The sequence below is a fragment of the Caloenas nicobarica genome, chromosome 2 (genome assembly GCF_036013445.1).
Source record: "Caloenas nicobarica isolate bCalNic1 chromosome 2, bCalNic1.hap1, whole genome shotgun sequence".
NCBI classification, from domain to species: Eukaryota; Metazoa; Chordata; class Aves; order Columbiformes; family Columbidae; genus Caloenas; species Caloenas nicobarica.
This window is the reverse complement of record NC_088246.1, coordinates 59,611,923-59,633,989: the sequence shown is the minus strand read 5'-3', so window position 1 is coordinate 59,633,989 and position 22,067 is coordinate 59,611,923. Positions and strand designations below refer to the sequence as shown.

Sequence of the window (22,067 nt, the reverse complement as noted above, 5' to 3'; positions counted from 1 at the left end):
GCATTTCGGTGGAGTTCGTTAGGGTGGTACTTTAGTTCGGCCTTTTGCCATCCTGCTGTTTTGCAGCGGCCTCTGGGCCTTTCTGCCTTTTTCCCTCTTCCCCTGGGATCAGCTGTTCAAGACCAGGGTGCCCTCTGTCTTCCCAGGACTGGCTGCTCAGTGCAGACGGAGTTCGTGAGGAATTGTATTGAGTATCTTTTATTTTATATTTTATTTCCATTTTAAAATATTATTAGCAGTAGTGGTATATTAGCAGCATTGTGTTATTTTATTAAACTGTGTTTCTCTCAATCCATGAGTTTCTCTCAATTCCTTCCCGTATTTGGGGATGGTGGGGGTGGAGTGAGCAAGCAGCTGTCATGGTTTAGCTTGCTAGATAGGGTTAAACCCAATATGTACTGAGAAAACACACAATATTCATAGACTGTATCATGTCAGTGTACAGCATTTACAAATTGTTGCAAAGGACATCACACAGATTGTTTCAAGACATCAGGAACGTGCCTTCCTAAATCTTGCTGAAAGTTATCATTTGCCACTTTCTGTGGAGGCAGATGATGTTGGCCTCTTACTATTATCACATTTCTCTTAGACCATCTTAATCTCCAGACTCAGTGTCTACATTAACAAGCAGTGCAGACCAGTAGAAAGAGGCTCTTAGGGCTTAAACACTTCATGGTGGCTGATGTCCATGCTGCACACATTTCAGGATGTTTTATTTCAGACTAGCCCTACTCTGGGTCTGTGATTGTGTGAATGCCCATTAGTGGGTGCAGTGCTTTAGGTGCTCTTCTGAAGAGCGTCTTCCAGTTTAGCTTTGTACAGAAGGGATTTGCTATGCGTGCTTCAGCTCACTGTGAATCAAAGCACAGTATGTGGAGATAGTCCATGGTGGTTTAAAAAAAAAAAAAAAAAAAAAGCCCTCCCTGATCAGAAATAAAATTTTAGTGTAAAAACACTATGAACTGACAATAGCAAAAGCCTACTAGTATGTATGTTTCTATTTTATAGCTTTTGAGCCCTCTAAGTTTTCCCTCATTTTATATATAGGCATACTTTTATTTAAATCTATCACCCCTGGGTGGATTTTTTTCTTCTATGGAAATTACTTCTGTGATTTCAGCTTGAACCTCCTTCATTTCAAGTCTAATTTTTTTGTCTTGTCCTCCACTGCCGGCTTCAAAGTTACCTTTATGTTGCTCATGGCAGATGTCTTTGTCTGACCTGAGTGCTCCTTAGCACCTGTCAGCTTTCCTTCTCACTCTTATTTAAATTCTCAAAAACTTTTTCAATTTTGTTTGCCAGCAGTTTAACTCCAGTTTGATAAAAGTTCTACTTTTGATGCCCCAATAAAACTTTGCTTTGACTCTCTAGTCTCAACACACTCAAATGTTTGCATTTGCAATGGGAAGCATTTTAGACATCTGAATTCTTCGTTCTATTTTGTTTCTGATTGAAATGTAAGTGCAAGCTTCCAGGTAGAAGGACGTGAAGCAGGTAGGGGAAACTACTGCATCTCCAGTTTGACCACTGAAAGATAATTTATCTAAATTGATATGTGGATTTGACTTAAATTTTACCATGATATATAAGGCCCAGATATGGCAACAGAAATTGCTGATGCAATTGAACATCTATTTTGATTGGCTCTTACAATGTCTTTACCAACAGACAAGAAGGATTTGAGTGACGAAATGAAAACCCAATGATTTTTGACACCTTTTTGGCATTCTCAGAACCTGTGGGGAATGCTAGTCTGGTGGCTGAGAGCAAATGAACAGATGAAATGGTTTCCTCACCAACCATTAGTGATAGAACAGCAATGGCTCACTTTGGTCAGAAGAGCATTTTCTCTTACCTTCAAGAAAACATTACATCTCAAGAATTTATTGGTCCTTGAGGCTGATAAGGTGCTGTCCTGAAACTATCCTAAGAAAAGTAAAGGAGAGAAGGAGAAATGAAGAAAACCAGGCTGTACAGATTTAGAAGGCAGACCTGAATTTTTTTCTTCCTTGTATCTCAGAAAGACAAGTTATGATCCTTTGGTCTAAAGGGGAGATGGAGGCCAAGAATACTCATTACATTATGTACAAGTTGTTTACATTTGAACGTAGTCACAAATAATTCTCCAAACCACATTCTATGCAAGAGCTAAGACACGTACATAGTATTTTATTGTCCAGACACAGGCAAAATTGATAATAACATATTTCATCTCATACGTAACCTCAGTTTTAACCTCCGGTGAACTTGATTGGAAAAAAAAATACCGACACATTAATCTCTTGTGTTAATTAGTTGAAATGAAACGTTTTGGGGGTCTTAACAAGATACTTTTAATATTCGAGCTTAATTTAGAAAGTGTAATTTAGATTAGTAATATCTTGTAGAATATATAGAAATCTGCATTAACTGAATGAAAGAACATATTAGCCAATTTTTTTTGGTTTATCCATGCTAAAACATAACCAAATGAACTCACCTTATTTATGGAAAATATTCTTCCCTTAAGTGACCATATAAAACATTCTGGTACATTTCAGCCTCTCTATATATGCACTAATTATCTAGGCAAGTACTTCTCAAGTAGCTAACGAGAATGTTGTGACTATTTAAACTAAATAAAACCTAGAAATTTAATTATTGTGGACAAGCGTTTCATTAGAATGACACCAGATTAGAGAGGGGTCTTCTGTTCCCTTCCAAAAGAAATCTGGAGTGCCTGTCTTTATTGTCTGATAATAAAAACACACTATTTTCCCCAGTAGTCAAGGTGAATTATGTTTCAAAACAGTATATGTTTCTCTCTTTCTCTTGAGGGCATTTTTAAAATCTGATGTGCTTAATATTTCTTGGCCATGTTGACTAACCAACATACTCTTGACCGAAGTTTGAAACTCTGTATTTGCCTTCCATTTGCTTTCTTTCTAAAAACCTCCAAAATACTCCAGAAGAAATGGATGATTTGTCTCCTGAGATTCTGTTAATACACTGAACTGTTTGTCTGGTTTCATCCTGCCACCCTACTTGGCCCTGTAGCCAGAACTCGTGTGGCTAATTCTACGTTCAGCCCTCCTGAATGGGCCACACGGGGATTGTTGGCTATTAACAACTGTTTGGAGAGACATCTTCTGAAAGGCTGTAAGCTGCTACAGTGATTGTCAGCGGCCTGCCGCATGTTGATTCCTTTCATATATCTCTGTCATCGGGTTTTAATTTTTGGTTTAAATGAGAAAGTGCCTTGTTGCTCTCTGTTTGTGCGGAGTCGGAGTCCGGCCAGTGACAGGAGCTGTTGGAGCTCTTGTTGGGCACTGCAGTGCAAAGGCTTCATTGACGGTGCTTCCATGTCCCCGACTCTCACAGCGGTGTAACACAGCCAGCAGCCGCCTGTGAACCTGTACAGGAACGTCTCCCGCTCCGATAGTCCGTCAGGAAACAGTCTGAACCTTTTCCAAAAACTTCCTTAAAAAAACAACCATGAAAGTGCTTGGTTTTTTATCTGGAGGTCGAAATGACTCTGTACTTCCAGTGAACCATTGTAGGCTTCTATACAGTTTGTCTCAAATCGTGGTTGTAAAGAAGCAAATTTGTAAGTCTTAGCTGAGTAGAACTGAGCTGTTGGAGATGAAGGAAGGGACTGAGACCCATATCGGAAAAATCTTGCAAAAAAGCATCGTATCCTGAGCTTCTCATTTGCAAGAAATACTGTGGAGCAGTAATCTCTGTTTGCCCTGATTCTGGAAAGGGTCCTTCTGCAAATCTTCTGTGACTAATTGGGTGTCTGCACATGGCCTGGTTATTTTGAGCCAGGAATATTTGTTGCTGTCTGTTTCAAAATCTCAGGTAACATGTTGAATTTTTTTTTTTTTTTTCTTTTCAGAGGTGCCTGTGTTGGAACTTAGTTGATCAAGTCAAGGTTGCTATACATTGCAGATAGTTTTAAACTTGATCTTCTAAAATAATAAGTGAGTGAAAACTTAAGAGTAATGAACCTTTTTCTGTTTTTTCTCAGTGCTGTTGCTATACGCAGTCCTCACAAGATCAGCTCTGCTTTAGTTCTCCATTGATCAAGAAAAAAAAAAGGGATTAAGTGTTTTGGGGAGAAAAGTTATGCTTCAAAACTTTCTTTCTCATTTTCCGATCATTTTGAGTGAAATGGTTTTCTGGATACCTCTCCTATGAAGAAAGGCTGAGAGGGTTGGGGTTTTTTAGTCTAGAGAAGGCTATGGTGAGACTTTGTTGCAGCATTTGTGATATATAAGGGGTTTTATCAGAAAGATGAAGAGAGAATTTTTTACCAAGGTGGTACAAAAGGTAATCGTTTGAAACTGGAAGAGGGTAGAATTAGATTGGACATAAGGAATTTTTTACAATGAGGGTGATAAAACACTGGAAAGGTTGCCCAGAGAAGTTGTGGATGCCCCGTCCCTGGAAGTGTTCAAGGCCAGGCTGGATGGGGCTTTGAGCAGCCTGGTCTAGTGAAAGATGTCCCTGCCCATGGCACAGAGGTTGCAACTAGGTGGTCTTTAAGTGTCCCTTCCAACCCAAACTATTCTGGGCTTCTCTGATACGTGTAGGTAAGAGTTTCCTATCAAAGCATTTAGTAGGCCATTTCAGTGCTGAACAGAAAGTCTGCTCCTGTTCTGTGCTCTCCTGTATTTCATGTTTCAGAGTTTCCAGGTGGGGTGGAGAGGGGTGGAGGAGCGGATAGACCCACAAAGGCATACTTCACCTGCTAGGAGGTCTGTGTTCTGTACATTCACTGCCACCTCCACAGGGAAGCTGCCCGGGGAGAGGGGAGCACTGGGGTGAAGTCTGCTGCTGGCTGTGGGGGACAGACGGGGCGCTCAAAGGTGCTGGCCAAGGGGAAACAGGGGCAGGCCCCAACCAACAGCTGCAGAAGGGGATGTCTGCAACACCTGCAGCTACAAATACATGGCTTTGGTATTAGAAAACTGGACCACTTCAGCTTGCTAAGAAGTGATGATAATAAGTGGACTCCATGGCTCATTACTGAGGGGTGGGAAAGGCATGCATGTGCATATTTTTCAGAGAGAGGAAAAGTTGTCGTTAAGTGTAAGAAGATTGTCTTACCATTGAAGGTCAAACTTTTTTCCCCTAAAGTAAATGGATATATGGACAAATGGACAGACAAATACATTCACAGATGCCCAGACATTGTTTTTATACAATGAAGATGACTGTTCACGTAAATAATTCTCAGTCCATATACGCTCCTGTGAAATTTGGCTAACGTGTTCATAAGCATAGAGTAAAGCTGAGAAAATGAATATACCTGTTTGCATTGCATTTGGTTTATCAAAATTTATAATGTAAATGGAGGAGGTGAGTGTATAGTATTTGAGGATCCAAAATCAACACTAGGAAACAGAGAAACCTAATTTTCAGGATACTAAGTGTCCACTGCCGGAAATTCGACAACCACCTTTTCCCCCACCAAGTTGCTGGGACCCTAGGTAATTCTTTTAAAAACAGACAAAAATGCACCTCCAAATTCCTTTTTGTACCATGTGTAGGCCTTTGAGATTTGTTGAAAGACAGTGTATTTTCTACTAGCAGAAAGTTCTCTCCATCTGCAAAATTCCGTGGCCTTGTTGCTGGTAATGTTTTGAGGCAAGTAACAGGGGTTTTATTCTGAAACTTTGGAAAGCTTGAATGCAATTCTCTCCTAGTACTAGCCCAAAGGCATTTTGCTTCATAGAGCAGAAGCAGCAATGAAATCATGTGAATGATTTCCAAGAGGGAGATGTAGCTAGAGAACATTAGGAAGAAAGGAAAACTAGTATTCAAGCGTAATGCACCTAAATTCCATAAATTATTCTTGATTATGTATTACTTAATGAGAGACATCAATTTGTAGTTCTCCTGAAGTTTATTAGTACTTTAAGGAGCTTGAAATTAATTGTTTGGTTTTTTTCAAGGATTTGGCCGTATTTTTTTTCTAGATTGTCTTTATGTTTCATTTTTGATACTTTTGTTATGGAAGAAGCTAATTTGATTCTTCTACCTCATTAATATAGGTCGCAAATAGATTTGACCTAGCAAATTTCTGGTTTATAGGAAGGTTCGGCTCCTTTTCCAGAAGAAGGATTCTAACTTGCTATTGTGTGAAACAGACTGAATTATTTTATATACAGAAAATGCAATATGTATGAGTCAAAGGGCTTAAATGGGCAGTATTACCTCTTCCGGCCTTTCTGCATTTGACAAGGTGAGCTGTGTATTGATTTTACAGCAATCTGTCATTCTGTTGACCCTTATTTTATGTTTTTATGTCAAGGTTTTTCTTCTTGCATTATGTTACTCTGTATTTGGTATAGCATTACTTGTTCTACGGTGTGCTCCTGTTTCATGCATTCAAATTCTATTTTATTCCCAAACAGTACATGGAAAGGTTATTTCATAAGATAGAATAGTTCAGTTGAAAGGGACCTGCAATGACCATCTAGTCCAACTGCTTGACTGCTTCAGGGATGACCAAAAGTTAGAGCACATTAGTGACATATTCAAGGGCCTGTCTCTTCACACTGAGCTTGCATCACAATGTTGAGATGGAGTAGATCACAGGATGACTGAGCCATAGATGTGATACAGGCAAATGCATTCTTGTGTGTCTTGAGCCTCTCTAGGGTTAGAAATGTGGGGGTTTGCCATCCTGTGGAAACCCAGCTCAACTGGGTGAACACAGAAGACTTTCAAAAACCGTACTTCATACCTGCTTTTTTCCAAATTTGTTCAGATGTTCAAATGATCTCGAGACAATACACAGCTCTCATACCCGTCAGAAGATACGTGCCTCCTTCCCACAGCATGACAGTTCCAATGCCTAGACTGGGACATGGTTATGGTATTCGATGCCTTCTGCTACTCTAGGGCTGGGAAGAAATGTTATCAGAGATTTCCTCAGCATGTACTGGTAGGGAAAGGAAGGAGGTAGGGAGGATTGCCTTGTCCTTTAAATATCTTTCAGTAGCACCCGGTGGGATCTTCTCCATAATTCTTCCAGATACTGAGGTTAGACCAACTGGTCTGTAGTTTCCTGGGGTGTCCCTCAAGCCTTTCTTAAAAGTTGGAATAGTGTTGGCTAACTTCTAGTCAGCGGGCACCTCCCCAGGCTCCCAAGACCATTGGTGGATGATTGAGAGGGGTCCTGCCATAATGTCTGCTAGCTCCTTTAGCACTCTGGGATGTATCCTGCCTAGGCCAATGGGTTTATGAACATTCAGCTGATACAGCTGGTCCTTTACAGTTTCAGTGTCCACAAATGGAAAATCACTGTTCGTGTAGTTGTGGTCCTCCAACAGAGAGGACCAGGCAGCCAAAGGTCTGTCAATGTTATTGAAGACTGAGACAAAAAAGGCATTTAATGCCGCTGCTTTTCTTCACCCCTATTTGTCAGGTGACTATCTTCAACAAGTATTATTCCAATATTTTCCTCAGACCTCCTCTTACTATTAACATACTTTTAAAAGCCTTTCTTCATGTCTAAGAACTGCCCAGTTCCAACTCTAGTTGAGCTTTGGCCCTTTGTGTCTTCTCCCTACATATGCAAACCACAGCTCTGTAACCTTCCTGTGAAGCCTGACCTCACTTCCAGAGATCACACAATTTCTTTTTCCTCCTGACTTCCAAGAGGAGTTCCCTGTTCAGCGAAGCTGGTCTTCTGTCCCGTTTGCTTGACCTCCGACACAACGGGATTGCCTGTTCCTGTGCTTTTAAGAGATGGTTCTTCAAGACTGACCAGCACTCATGGTCCCCTGAGCCCTCAAAAGCAGATTCCCAGGGGTCATTGCTAAGTAGCTCCTTGAGTAGCTTAAAGCTTGCTGCCTTGAAATCCAAGGTAGCAACTCCACTGTCCTTTTTTTCTCATTACACCAAAAATTTTAAATTCCATCATTTCGTGCTAAGGCTGAGTATGTTATCAGCATGTTCATAATTTTGAATGCTCATTTGGGGCATATCAGAGGTCGTCCACATAGGTCTTAAAGAAGGCAGAAGGTAGATGCCACACGGGGATTTTGTTCTTCCATTGTCTGCTACACAATACCATTTCTTCTACCTTTTGGTGGTATTATAAATATACCAGTATAATTCTTTTGGAATGCTCTCTCAGAATTATAACTGTGATGACAAATGGGGTGCTGGAAAGATGGCTTTGGCTTTCAGAGCTTCAAAATCTTGTGAGAAAAGATGCCAGGCTGACTGTATTTGTTTATGGTAAGAAATCACTGTCAAAGATTTAGGACTCAGGTTGGCCTACTTTGAATTATTTTAGTGTGCTTGTGAATATTTTTCTGTATTCTGAGAACCAAATCAGTCACTGATGACACTGATGACGTGGGCACAGTTCCCACTGAAATGCAAGAGAACCGAAGCTATACTCATTATAAAAAGGCTGTTGCAAATGAACTCCACACCCCTATGCAAGTGTGAAAAACAGAGAAAAGGAGAAAAACAGAGTTCAGGGCAGTACAGTATTCTGTTTCCCCACCACATGCTCCAAGAAAATAATTTTTGTGTGGACTGTAATCTCCAGCTGATTACTTAGCTATACAAGAAAACAGGGAGAAGGTGGAAAAAAAAAAAGAGGAGAAAAAAATATCTATTTGAATGACCAGCTTGAAGCTGCTTTAATTATATTTGTTCTTCCTGGCCTGAGCAACAAATCTTTGAATTTCACGGGTGTGGAGAGAAGCAGTCAGTCATTGCTAGCACAAGATCGGGGGCATAACACTTCTTCAAAGCCTGCTGTTATAAAGCAGAAACTATTTTCCTGTCTGCTGAACATAGATATGGTGTCTTATCCTGGGTCAAATGAATATCTTTATAATAATAGCAAATTATTCCTTCTGGTAACAGAGATCAAGAAGGGGTGCTGAAAATTGTCTCACAAGTTCATTTATCACTACTTCAAGCCTCGCTCTTTCTTACTTAGAGGTATATGAAAGTAGCAGTCAGAAATGAATGGGAGAAAAGAGCACTTGTGAGATTCCCCCCACCCAATGTGAAGAAATCTGTCCATCAGTTTGTTTGCACTGCAGAAATTACAGAGGCCAGGCTTTTATGAAGCTCCAAATCCTAACATGAAGATCCCAAATGTGAAGCCAGTTCTACTAAAAAAAATGGTAGTATATAAGAGGGTTTGTGGGCCCGATATTTGCTGCATCTTACAACACTTAAGAAGCAAGGGCATCACATGGACGTAATTTGAGGAGTACAAGAAATTATACAATGTTGTTGACCAGCAGCCTATTGATCGTTCTTCTTACATAGTAGAGAAGATTTCCAAGTGAGATTTTGGAGGAGGAGAGCTACAGAGATTTACCAGTTTGTTTGTGAAGACTTCTGAAAACAGATAAACAGATTTGAATTGTAGGTTAAGTCACAAAGGCACCCACTGCAACAGCCAGCCAAGATTCAGATGGTCAGTAATTTATGAAAGGAAAAAAGAATCCATTAATTGCTTACCATAAAATAAGATGAGATAGGCTCCATCACAGGATGGACTGTGAAGAACTGTGCGAAAGGAAAGACAGATTAGCATAACAGTGAAGAGAAAACAAAATGCATAGAGAAAGCAACCTGATCAGAACAACCTAGACAAGAAAAAAATATATCGAGTATTGTTGCGTAGCATATGTTAGTAAATACTGTCATGCATTAGGCTTGATAACCATGCTTTTTTTTCTTGTATAGCAACAGAGCCTAAGTACTTTCAAAAAACAAAACAAAACAAAACCTAGCACTATATATTTGCACAAAAATTCTGTGTATTCTTACACAGAATAAAGGTGCCTTCCAGCAATACTTAGTAATTCAGTGCCATGAAGAATAAATTGTTTCTTGCCACAAGTTAGGTGAACAATATCCTGTCTTTTAAATTAACTCCCACACTTCTCTAATACCAAGGAAAAGAAGAGAATGTAGTCTAGGTAGAAGAGATCCTCTGGACTCTTCCCCTGTACAAATGCACAAAAAAGAATGAGCAGTGACACTAAATGTATTATGAACCAGTGGATGGTAAGAAAGATTATGCCATAATTTTCACCACTTAGGAATTATAGAATATTAGTGCCCTTAGTAAAGGCTATCCTAGGTTGACAATTTAACTGCAACATTGCATAGTAATTATACAAGCAATTTGAAACCTTCAGCAGCTTGTCTACTTTTCACTCTTATCTGCAATCTATTGTACTCTGTGGTCTCATAAATGGATATAAAGAAAATGGTTCTGATTTTTTTAAGGCATCACTAAAAATGTTAATTAAATCTATAAATGATGGGCCTGCTGAGGATCTGGCATCAAATGCACAACCCAAGGATAAAATGTCACACTGGGCCAGTGTAGGGCTTGCTTGAATTTGGAGAAGGACCAGCCAGTTCTTGATTACCGTAGTTTCACACTGCATTTGTGGTGCATTTTGCATTATGGTAGACTGACGTAAATGTTGTGGAATTCTGTTTGTGAGTGGGAAGTTTCAACGGAGTGAGGTTTTCTTTAGGGTAGGATTCAGAGTAGAACAAGAATTGGTATTTATGGCATTTGTCAATCTTTAAGATATGTCTGTGAAAGGAAATTAAACCACCCAAACTCCCTTTTAAAGTAACTTTTGTATTCCCAGATGTCTGTCTTGCTTGATAAAGTGTTTTCATCACTTCATTTGTGTTCTGATAACAGCGTCTGTGCTGCTGGTAGTTTTAACTGCTTGCAGTCTCCAGAGAGAAATATGCCTTCATATTTTTTGCACCTATGTTTGCTGTTTTCTTGTCAGTCATACAGGCTTGACTGCAGAAGACAGAGAGTTGTTTTACTTGCTCATGCTGCAACAGGTGATGGGCAAAAAAGTGATGCACCTACTGTGCTAAGTAAAACATCTCGTTGACATTATACAACAAGTGTACTCTTAGGAGAGTTTTACCAGGCCTATAGAAAAAGTTCATGTGCAAATGTGTGAAATTCTGGGGTCATTTGCTCTTTGTCGATAATTTGTACATTAGATATACAGTAGCAACCACTTACATGTGTAACCTCAGGGTACAGTAAATCTTTCCATTTTAGTGGCACTTACCTCCACAGGGATTTCTTTCTATACCTTTGTCGTAAATTGGTTTGAAGCAGATGTGTTCATTAATTTGGTCTATTAATTATTATAATTTACTGTTTTTCTACTGTGTGGGGTTTTATTCACTATAGAGCCATCATTTTATGAAGTGTTCCTCTCGAAGGATAGGCTTGGTGGGGCGTTGTCTTGCAAGTAACTGATATACTAAGCCTACCCATTTCAGTACAGGAGCACGACTCACATTTCATAGTAAAGATCATCAGGATTCGGTCCAACATATTTTAATATTGGTTTAAAGTACAATAAATTTACTGGGTTTTTTCATACAAATGTAAGCAGTCATTGATATGATCTACAAGAGCTTTTATACTTCTGAGTTTTCACTGGAACTGTGGATACTTTTATTTTCAACAGCAAAGAAAAGCCTGGTTGGCTCAAATAATGTTCTCTGAACAGCATTCATGTAATAGCAACTTGGCACTGTGTATATTTGTTTGAAAAGACAATTGATATTTCAGAGCTGCAATAAAATAGCTCATCTTAAATATATCCTTTTAGAAAAATCAGCTGTATTTATCATGCTCAGAATCTCATCCTAAAAGCTTCTCTTATTGTTAAGTCAAGCTCTTACACAACTAAAGGTTAGTAGAAATATTTCTGGAACTTTGTTTTTACTTTGTTGCCAAGCATGATATTTGATTTTAAACATAAATGTTTTCAGCTTAGTTTCATACCTGTTCCTTTCCTTCTTCTCTATATTGCAGTCTTTGGTGATCATATTGATTTCTACCCATTTCCCAAGTCTTTTATCAACATACCGTTTTCTGCATCCAGATGTTTATGTACTAAAACAGATTGTGGGTTTTGCCTTTTCCCTGGGTAATGCTATGACATCTGTATTTAGTTTTTTGCTGTCGTCGTTGTTTTCAAGTATGTGCTGCCATCTATAGAGTAGTCATTGAAATAAAGCTGATATAAAAAGATATTTTATCAAAACAAGATCCAGCTAGTGGAGGAGGTATCATAGGGCAGTTGGCCAGATCTCAAGAAATCCTCTTTCTCTGTAGTCCCAAATCTCACAGCAAGTACAGGTGACAGAAAATCAGCAACTTCTCTGAGTTCAGTTATTCAGTAGATTTATTTATACTGGTCAAACTATCAGGGCAGCCTGAAAATTAGTGTAAGGTTGCCCTGTCCTCTAATCCTCTAACTCGTTCCTTTTCCATCCCCATTACCTTTTACATATCCTAGTTCTTCAGGAGTTTCCAAGATCTATTTATTATACCTTTCTTCATTTGTTTTTTAAAGCTTAATTTTAATTCCTTATTCTTCCCCAACATCTTGTTAACTGGCTTCATGCCTCTCCTCTGTATCCAACTTCAGCCTGCCAGGTTCCAGAATGCAGTGCTGAAGATCAGTCCCCATTTTCTCTCTCTCTTTCATATCATTTTGTCACTTGATATCTATTTTAGAGTAGATACATTTGTTGTAATACGTTTATTCAGGTTGGTCTGGAAAGCACTTGGAGAAGTAATTCTCTGTACTTTCGTGAAGTGCCTATGAGATATCCATGCATGTTTAGAAACTACCAGCTTTTATCTTGATACTGTTCATATGCTTTTCAGCTTGAAAATTTTTTACTAAGGATTTTGGTGGCTTACAGCCTTGGACAGGGTTAGGTATATGAGTTCCTGGAAATCAGACTTCTGTTCATTTGAGTTAAGAGATGTGACAGAGAAAAACTATGTCTTTAGGTCTTTCCTTGGCAACAAGTGTTGGAGTGGGGGTATATTTGACCACTGCTGCTGAAATGCTTTCTTATAACAGAAGACTTTACAATCAAAAGGAAAAATTTAACCTCTATGGATGAAGTGTTCTTAAAAATATCTTCTGACATTTTCTTCTTATTGCTGAACTTAGAAATTGTTCGTATTTCCCAGCATCAGAGACAAAATGAAGAAGAAAAAATCAATGCTGAAGATTGATCAATGTTTTTCAAAACTGACTTAATAAGATAAAAATCAATGCAGCTGTATTATTTGCCATTATTTTATCACCAGTATCATTCAAACATGGTAATATTTGATTCTTAAGTTAAATGTGAAAATATTTGTTACCTTCTACAGATGCAAAAAACTTAAGGAGGGACTTATCTAGTCAAACTTTAGTTTTCGTTGTAATCCTAGTTTTGGACCTTTGACTTCTGCAGAAACTGAAAACAGTTTCATATTTTAAGTGCCAGTATATAATTGTTCCTTTAATGACAGAGACTGAAACAGAACACATTATTACCTGTATTTGCAAATTACAAGCTCTGATCTTCCCTCCTTCCTGCAAATAGCAGTTCCATCTTGCTTGGTTGAAAGATCTCTACTGGAAAACTTGAAGATAAACTTCGGCACCTAATTTCCTCCATGGCAGTCTAGCAGTGCTTTGACTTACTGTGAAAATGCATTGGCTGTTTAATCTTTTTTAGGCAAAAATGAGCAGGAGTTTTTGTTTGCCCACCCCCGCCACCCCCCTTACCATTTCCATTTTCTATCCCCACTATCCCTGATAATATTAAGACCTCTGTATTGATTTATTTAAAGAAAAGTCTTAAAAACTCTCTTGTGTAATATCCATGAACCAATTCCTAAGCCGTGAGATGGCTTAACAGTTGAGAGGTATTTTTAAAAAAAACTTGCATTTTGATATTTCAATTCCTGTTTACTTGCTGCCTTTGGTTAGGCCTCTGGGCTCTTAGTTTGAAATTTCTGTTATAAACTAAGGGAAAGAAAATGTTATTTTAGGGAAGAAAGTCAAAATTACTACATAATCACTGGGATGTGCGAACTGTGATTTTTAGGGAAGCATCAGAAGTTGAAAGACTACTGATAAAATCCTGGATATTGGTGAAACTCTGGTGATGGCATCTTTTGTTTTAAAGACTTATTTCATCAGAAGAGAAGGACAGATTTCTGCAGAAATTTCTTACTGAATTGAATCCCTATCAGTAAGCTGGGCCAGAATGTTGTGAAATAGGAAATGCAAACCTAATAGTAGGTCGACATAGGTTTTGAGAATGCAGGACTTAATTGGGTTCTCTGCTGGGCCACTTACTTTTACCTCTCATTTTCATTTTCCTTTACGAATTGATAAATATAGTGAGTTTGCTCTTCTCTTCAAGTAGCTCTGAGCAGCAATATGTACATTCATTGGGAACAGTCCCACCCCTTCTCTCCATCATCAGCTTCATTACAGACAATATCTGCAGTAGCATAACGAGGGAAATTGTAGTTGTACCTGTCCTCTCCCTTTCCTCCTCCCTCTGTACTGCGAGAGAGAAGTAGCATGGCATATTACATAGCTAAAAGGTTATCAAGCCTGAATTTGTTACACCTCTGAATTTGGCAGGCGAGCATTCACAACCATTATAGAAACACACGGCTCATCACCACATGAAGCTGGACACCCTGAGAAGATAGATGATATTGGATTGGTTTTCTCGTTGCTCTGCAAACAATCACACAGGCTTAAGCTACGCGATCCGATAGTCTCTAATTGACAGCTTTTCCAAGGTTCATTTGTTAACTGGGAGCATGACATGTATTGAAGTTGTTTCTTCATAATGCGTTTGGCATTAACAGGGGAAGCTGTCAAACACCTCAGACATCAACATCTCAGCAATAAGATACTTGGCCTCTAGTTTTGCCTTTCTAACTAGTGACTTTATATTTGCAAAGGCATTTGGAATGAGCATATGAGAGGACAGGACATAAGAAAAAAGCTTAAATACATTCCCCAAAAGAAAATTTGTGAAAAAGTATTTTTGCTGATTGGGACATTTACCTGAGTTTTATGGTTCAACTGTTCTTTTTTTCTTGGTTTAAGATCTTGGTTTCTTGCTTAATAAGGCACTCTCTGAATACTCATTGGATTTCAGAGGGTTCTTTTATTTTGGTATATTAATAAATAGGCGTATCTGATTTTATTTATAGTGGTGAAGAATTTGTGTGTAAAAGAGATGCTCAAGGGTTTAGCTTGCCTGTGCATCCACAAGAGAATAAAACCTCAAAGAAGCCTCTATTTCAAAATATCCTAACCTTTGCCCAGATGAAGCCCATGTTTGTTTGAAATAATAAATTACCTGTGTAGAAGAGACCAGAGGATGATTTCTCCACCTATGTTGTCACTGTTTTGCATTTGCTATTTTCTTGCTTTCATTAACACTTTTCTCAGAACACAAATTGCGCCAGAACTCTAGTGTTCAGCTTTTGTTTCTTTTTTCATTCTGTAAAAAATTTCCACTATCTACTCTTCCTTGCAACCATTCATACACAAGATGTTCACACAGGGTCTATAAGTACTAAGTAAGAGTTTGGTCACAAATCCATCATCACTAATTTCTGCTGCTTCTCCTGCATCCCATGAACTTGATATTAATAGTTACAAGATGAATTTATCTTAGATGTACAAAAAATGTGTTTTAATTTCAGTTTGTTGTTCTTGCTTAGTGTAAGCATGTTACTCTAAATATTTAAATGAATTTCTCTAGCACCTAGTTAATTTTCTGCACGTATTCTTCCTTCTGGAAAGAGTACATGCCTGGAGAAGTACATGAAATTTTACAGATGTCATCAAAATAATGAAGGAGCTTCAGCAGTGCTTTGACTAACATTGTTTAGGAAGTGAAACACAGCTGTTTAGATGAGGGAAAAAAATGAATGAATGGGTCAGGATGCCTTCATTTGACAGGAATAAAGAGGCTAGGTTTGACAGAAGAACCTCATCAAAAAATGCCAGGGAAGAGTGAGAAAAGCCAGATTCTGCTTAGAAAAGCCCAGAAACAAACTTTTCAAAAGCCCTGAGGTCTGGAACCTGAGCACAGGTCTTTCCTCCCTCTGTAGACATCAATGACCTGAATTCCTACAGGCAAATATTCCTGAGCCTTTGGGGGACATTCTGGACCTGCCGCCATCTAAGTACTTTCCCGTTTTATTTGCAAGGTCTGTTGACAAATGTCATTTGGGTCCCTGGTGAGCACTGACTCCAGAGGCCCTTCTGTCTTGCAGGGCAAGCACAAGCTGCACGTGGACACGGGACTGGAAGGCAGCTGGTGTGGCCTCATCCCCATCGGGAACTCCTGTGAGAGTGTGACCACAACAGGCCTCAGATGGAACCTCAGTAAGTCAAACGCCTCTGGGACAGGGGGCTTAATGTTATCCTAACCAGACACTTACAGCAGTTTCACCGGTGCTGAAGGGTCTTACGTGTTAGAGGTCCTCCTGCCCCTCTACTCTGCCCTGGTGAGACCTCATCTGGAATATTGTGTCCAGTTCTGGGCCCCTCAGTTCCAGAAGGACAGGGAACTGCTGGAGAGAGTCCAGCGCAGGGCAACGAAGATGATGAAGGGAGTGGAGCATCTCCCTTATGAGGAAAGGCTGAGGGAGCTGGGTCTCTTTAGCTTGGACGAGAGGAGACTGAGGGGTGACCTCATCAATGGTTATAAATATGTAAAGGGTTGTGTCACAAGGATGGAGCCAGGCTCTTCTCGGTGACGACCAACAGTAAGACAAGGGGTAATGGGTTCAAACTGGCACACAAGAGGTTCCACTTAAATATGAGAAGAAACTTCTTCACAGTGAGGGTGACAGAACACTGGAACAGGCTGCCCAGGGAGGTTGTGGGGTCTCCTTCTCTGGAGACATTCAAAACCCGCCTGGACGCCTTCCTGTGTAACCTCACCTAGGTGTTGCTGCTCTGGCAGGGGGATTGGGCTAGATGGTCTTTCGAGGTCCCTTCCAATCCCTAACATTCTGTGATTCTGTGATTCTGTTTGAAGGTGGAGCATGGCATTGAATCCCTGCCAGGCCACTTTTTTTCTAGAAATGAAGGGTTTGGTTTTTTTAAAAAAAGAAGATAAATATATTTAAACCTGAGATATCACACGCAGGAACATGTTTTCCATTTGGGAGTCATTATGCTGTTTAAATAAAACATTTGTTGAGGTCATGATACATTACCATCTTGATATATTGCCCTCCAGGGAGGGGAAGCTGCTAGTGCCTAAACTCCTGGTTATAAGCCATAAAGTTACAACAGACAAATGATAATGTGACACAGATTATTAAAGCTACCTCACTTACCCTGAACTGCTTTGCGTATATTCTCTGTTTGTCAACTCATAATGAATAGATCTTTTTCATTTTCTTGTTTTAAAGTGGGAAAAGGTGCATTTGATCTAGAACAGGGGTATTTATCCATAGAGAAAGGAGGTTTCTTGACCCAAAAAAATTCAACCTCTTGCCCCTCCTCCCACACTGAGTCATTCAGGACGTATTTACTCATGAAAACAACAGGATACTTTAGATAAAGATCCATTAAAACTTAGGGGAAGCAAAGAAGTAATTGAGAAGCTCTGATCTTGCAGTCTGATTTACGTGACCAGACTTTCGGGCCATCCCATTTAGAAAGGGCATGTGGTTCTCACAATTTGTGGTACAGTGCCTTCAGTGGCTAATGATTAATCTGACTTGACAGTGCCAGCCAGCAGCACGTGTGCATGCCTAGGGAGCACCTTGTTCTACTGAGGATTTGAGCATGCGCGAATAAGGAGGTGGTAAGCATTAGTAGCTCACTAATGATAAAAGATATAAATATGGCCTTAATTTCAAGATGTGAGAGGCTTGCCAAGTGAAGAGCTGTTGGTCTAGTGATGTTTTTGTCCTTTTAAACTGGATTGTAAGAGCTGAATGTGTTGTATAAGGGATGTTGTCTTGATTTGAACAAGAGTCAAATATTTTCATTTGTACTGATAAGTACAGTTAACAAGTAAGGTACTGAATTTTCATCTGTTCCTCTCCTGTTGTACAGTGAATTTTGTGGCTCGTTGCACTGAGGGACTACTCATTTCTCAGTAAATGTTCTGCCCTCTGGAGTGAGGTGAAAGAACCTCAAACCAGCCTCACATTAATGAAGGGAGCATCTCTGCAGCCTGTGTTGCTTTGCAAAAGGCTACTGTGTGGATCAAATGTTGTAGATGCTGTGAGGTTGCAGTCCTTTCTTGTGGTTTTGATTATTAGTTTTAAAAGTTATTTTCAGATACATCAGAACTTTTTTGAGTTCAATGACATAAATTTCATCAGGTTTACAAGGTGTTCATTTGAAAGATGGTAATTTTAAAGATAGTCTGTCTGCTCCCACAAATGACATGGCTCTTTTACCACTAAATTATGATTGCCTGATCTGCTGAAGCTAAAGGACATAGGGATTGCTAGTCTAGCTGTGCCAGCTGGAGGGGATCACATTGGGAGGTGCAGTGGTAACAAATAAGAAGTTTCTATCTAGAATTGGGTTGCTATATCAGTTTTTTCCATGTTTATCATTCTAGTCGTGCTGTAATAAACTTCTACAGGTTACTTAGAGGCATAGCTAGATATGGACCTATGGGGATTTTTATTACACTTTTTTTTTTCTTTTTCTGGAGAAGAAAAAAGTATTTAAGTGACTGTTTCCTACTTGTCTCTTGTTAATGTGAGACCACCATCTCTGCTTCTCCCAGTTCTTGTTGCTCTCCGTTTCTGAGAGTAAACCTCAGACCTTTACAGTGTTTTCCTTAGTGATGTGTACACTGCACTCCATTACAGGCTACACTTTCAGTCTCAGTATTCATGTTTCTCACAGTTCCTTCATTTATTTCTCTGCATTATCATCTCAGATGTATACAAACCAAAAATGATCTGGTCTTCCTTGAAGATGTTTAATCTATCTGAGACACTGGGATTGTTACAACCTGAAACTACTCTTGTGCCCAAGTGATCAGAGCTAAACTTTACTCATCCAAATACAGATTTTGAATCAGGTTATTGTTCAGATACTGATATAACTAATTAAAGAGTAGTTTCATCCCCCAAAAGGGAAACCAGTATCTCAAATACAGCATGTGGTTAGTTATGAGTTGGTTGGATGTTTTCTCTAATAAATAAGCCTTACATTCAGATAACCTAAGTTTAATATTAGCTTTCATTGTGTTCATGACTTTTGTGCTGCCTGTAGTTTTGCAAGTACTTTAAAAAAATTTGGTCCTCCTGTAAATTGTGATGGAGAAGCAAAGTTTCACCTGGAAAGAAAAGGGTATAAGAAGATACTGGAGTGTGAAGTGGATGTCGGCATTGCTCCTGATGGCTGGCAGTGGGAGAGCTTTCTCTGTTCATTTGTTAATGGCACTCTGAGCACATTCCTCCTTAAACCTCAGTGAATAAAATGGTTTGGTTATAAATTCATTTTCATTTGTAGATCATGAAAAATGGAATTTTTAAGCCAAACATGACATGAAAGGCCTTTTTCTCAAGTTTGTTATGGAATTAATTGAATATGACCCAACAAGTTTGTTTTTAAAAAGTAATTTTTGAGTCCTCAAAATACTTGTTTTAAGTGTCTGGGTTGTAAACTAATTCCAGAATTTCAGTTCTTTCTGATGAGTCAAACATGATGCATTAGGTGAGAGGGGAGCCCTCATTTTTGTGAATAGTAATTTCCAGTAGCTCAAAATTCAAATGACACTGCGATACAAGAAAGAGCTGGCTTTGCATCAAGGTCTGTAATGTTTAACACCAATTTCAGTCTGAGCATATCTGGATTACTCTGCTGATTAAAATTTGTAAAACCTTCAAGGGGTAGTCAAATGTTATCTGTGTCTAATCTACAGGTCCTGTCATGAGACTTTACAGTCTCTGAATAGAAAAAGACATGGATAAATACCTAAGACAGAAGCTGTGTTGTGGTTGAGAGTAGGCTATCAAAGGTCTCATTTCAATGGCTGAATTAGATAAAACCTGAAATCTGTAAATTATTCTGCCAGCAGAGAAACAATGATATCTTGGTTGTATTTTTAATATTGCAGACTTCAGTATTTTTTGTGTGCCTGTCTGAGAATGCAACACGTATGCATGCTTTTATGCATGCTTATCTTAGTTATTTGCTAGCCTTGGAACAAACAGAACTTTCATTTATTTTAGTTCTCATCTTATGGGTGAAAGAACTAGGAGAAGAAAGTAGAAAATTGATTACAGAAAATACTTTTTACCCATACTTGCTATTGTGCAACACACATTCAGAACACATTATAAAGATATTCTTTCCACTCCCAAAGGAATACAGATCTTTTCTCTATTAAAATCTGATTTACAGCACAGGAATCAGATAATGCTTTATCTCATTTGACTCACCTGGCTGCTTGCTGATAACAGCTCCCATGTCTAATAAATAAATAACAAAAAATCCAATAATGCTGGAATTACCCAGCATTCTTCATTAGGTCCTCAGTGATGCTTTCATGGAAGGTGACTAAGAATGGAGGTAGAAATCAGCTGTGCTGCTCATGGAAGAAGAGGTTGGAGGATAATGGTAGGCTTTTCTAGGAAATAGTTTATTTTCTAGGAAATTACTGTAGAAAATAATCTTGCCAACTAATTTACTGTTCATCCCTATGGACTTCAATATGTTGTATGTCATACATACATTTCATGTACTGAAAATGCTGGCATACATATATATATATATATATATATATATATATATAAACTGTGTGTATGTGATTGTGCTTTCCAGATAATTTTCATGCAAATTTGCTTCTTTAGGCAGGAAGTTAAATTGCTGTAAAATACACCATTCAAAAGAGCGCCACTGTCATTTCACTTCAAAAGGCAATAGCAATAACAACAGGAGCAAGACCTTTCTCTGACTGTAGTAACAGAGCATCCACTGACTACTAACTTCACAGGCAGATACACAGGATCCAAAATCTTTTTGATGCTGTTTATATTGTTAGTAAAATTGAAATGCTTTCACCGTTTTAGTGCATTGGGGATTTGTTGATGTTGCATTGTGAATGGAACAAAAAGACTACAAAAGCGGTGGGGTTTTATGTCTTAGGATAAATGCAGAGTCAGACAAAAGAAAATTAGTAACTCCTTAAAAATAGTTAGAGGGTGAGGGACTGTTCTGGAAGAGGCTGTAAATTAGGACAATGGACAAGTATCTGTGTGCTAGCAAAGCTTTTTGTATAATCACTCTGTAACCTGTTTCGTAACTGAAGTAGTTTACATGGCACATTTCGCTGCCCCAGTTCATTCTGACTGAGGCAAACTGAGCGGCGCTCCCAGGAGTAGCTCTGTTTTCAGTGGCAGAGTAAAAAGCTTCACAGCTGGATTCCCTTCTCCTCTGCTTTCCCCTCCGTCCCTCTCTTCTCATGTTCTTTGCTGGTAGAAGACTCCCAGTACGTCAACTGGGAGTATCTTCATAGCTTCAGTGATGTATTTTTTCCCTTGTTCCCTGGGTTTGGTGGGATGACAGAAATGATGTTGCTCCTCCGAAAGCTTCAGGCATTTTTGACCTATTGCGAGCGATTTGCCTGCAGGAGTGCTGCTGTTTGCCTTCCAGAGTCACATCATTTATTACAAGGCAAGGCCTGCTGAAATACTTTTCCAATAGAGCAGATGTTCTGATGGTGGCAGCCTGGCATCCCACTGCTTTACTGCAAGTCAGCAAAAGCAACAATGAGGGCATTGCTTAGAATTGCATGAAATGATTTTGAACCAAAAAGACCATTTGGCGTACATTAAAGGACTGATGAACACAGAGCTCAGTTGTGCTGGGCCCCTAAAGCTGTTTTTGTCTTTTTTTCCTGAACAGCAGCTTGAAAACTCAGTCAAACTTTATGAAGGGACTCGAGGTGGGGATTTGATGTCACACGTCCAGTCCATTTCCACAGTTTTCAATGAATGTTTGGAATTGGCAGGAAGGAGATTTGGTTCCAGCTCTTCTGTAGCAGGGTAGCAGAGTCCTGGCATTCAGTTTAGAAAGGCTGCTTTAACGTGATAAACAGATACGCTCTTCCAGATCACACTGCTGAGGCAACATTACTGCTGTAGGACTCCAGTTATGGAAAGATTCATGTGAGTACCATAGTTCTGGACTAGCTCAAACCACTTCCAGTGGTAA

The 22,067-nt window shown here is 39.2% G+C and overlaps 1 protein-coding gene across 3 annotated transcripts in view; it reads left to right on the top strand.

Moving 5' to 3' along the window:
* Positions 1–22,067, top strand: part of TPK1 (thiamin pyrophosphokinase 1) — a 305,419-nt gene that overhangs the window by 227,182 nt on the left and 56,170 nt on the right. For all 3 annotated transcript variants that reach the window (XR_010605792.1, XM_065628899.1, XM_065628900.1), the window contains exon 7: positions 16,139–16,250. Coding sequence is in view for 2 of the 3 variants with exons in the window: in XM_065628899.1 (XP_065484971.1) it covers positions 16,139–16,250 (112 nt within the window). In the remaining variant the exon portion in view is untranslated. The remainder of the gene's footprint in view (positions 1–16,138; positions 16,251–22,067) is intronic.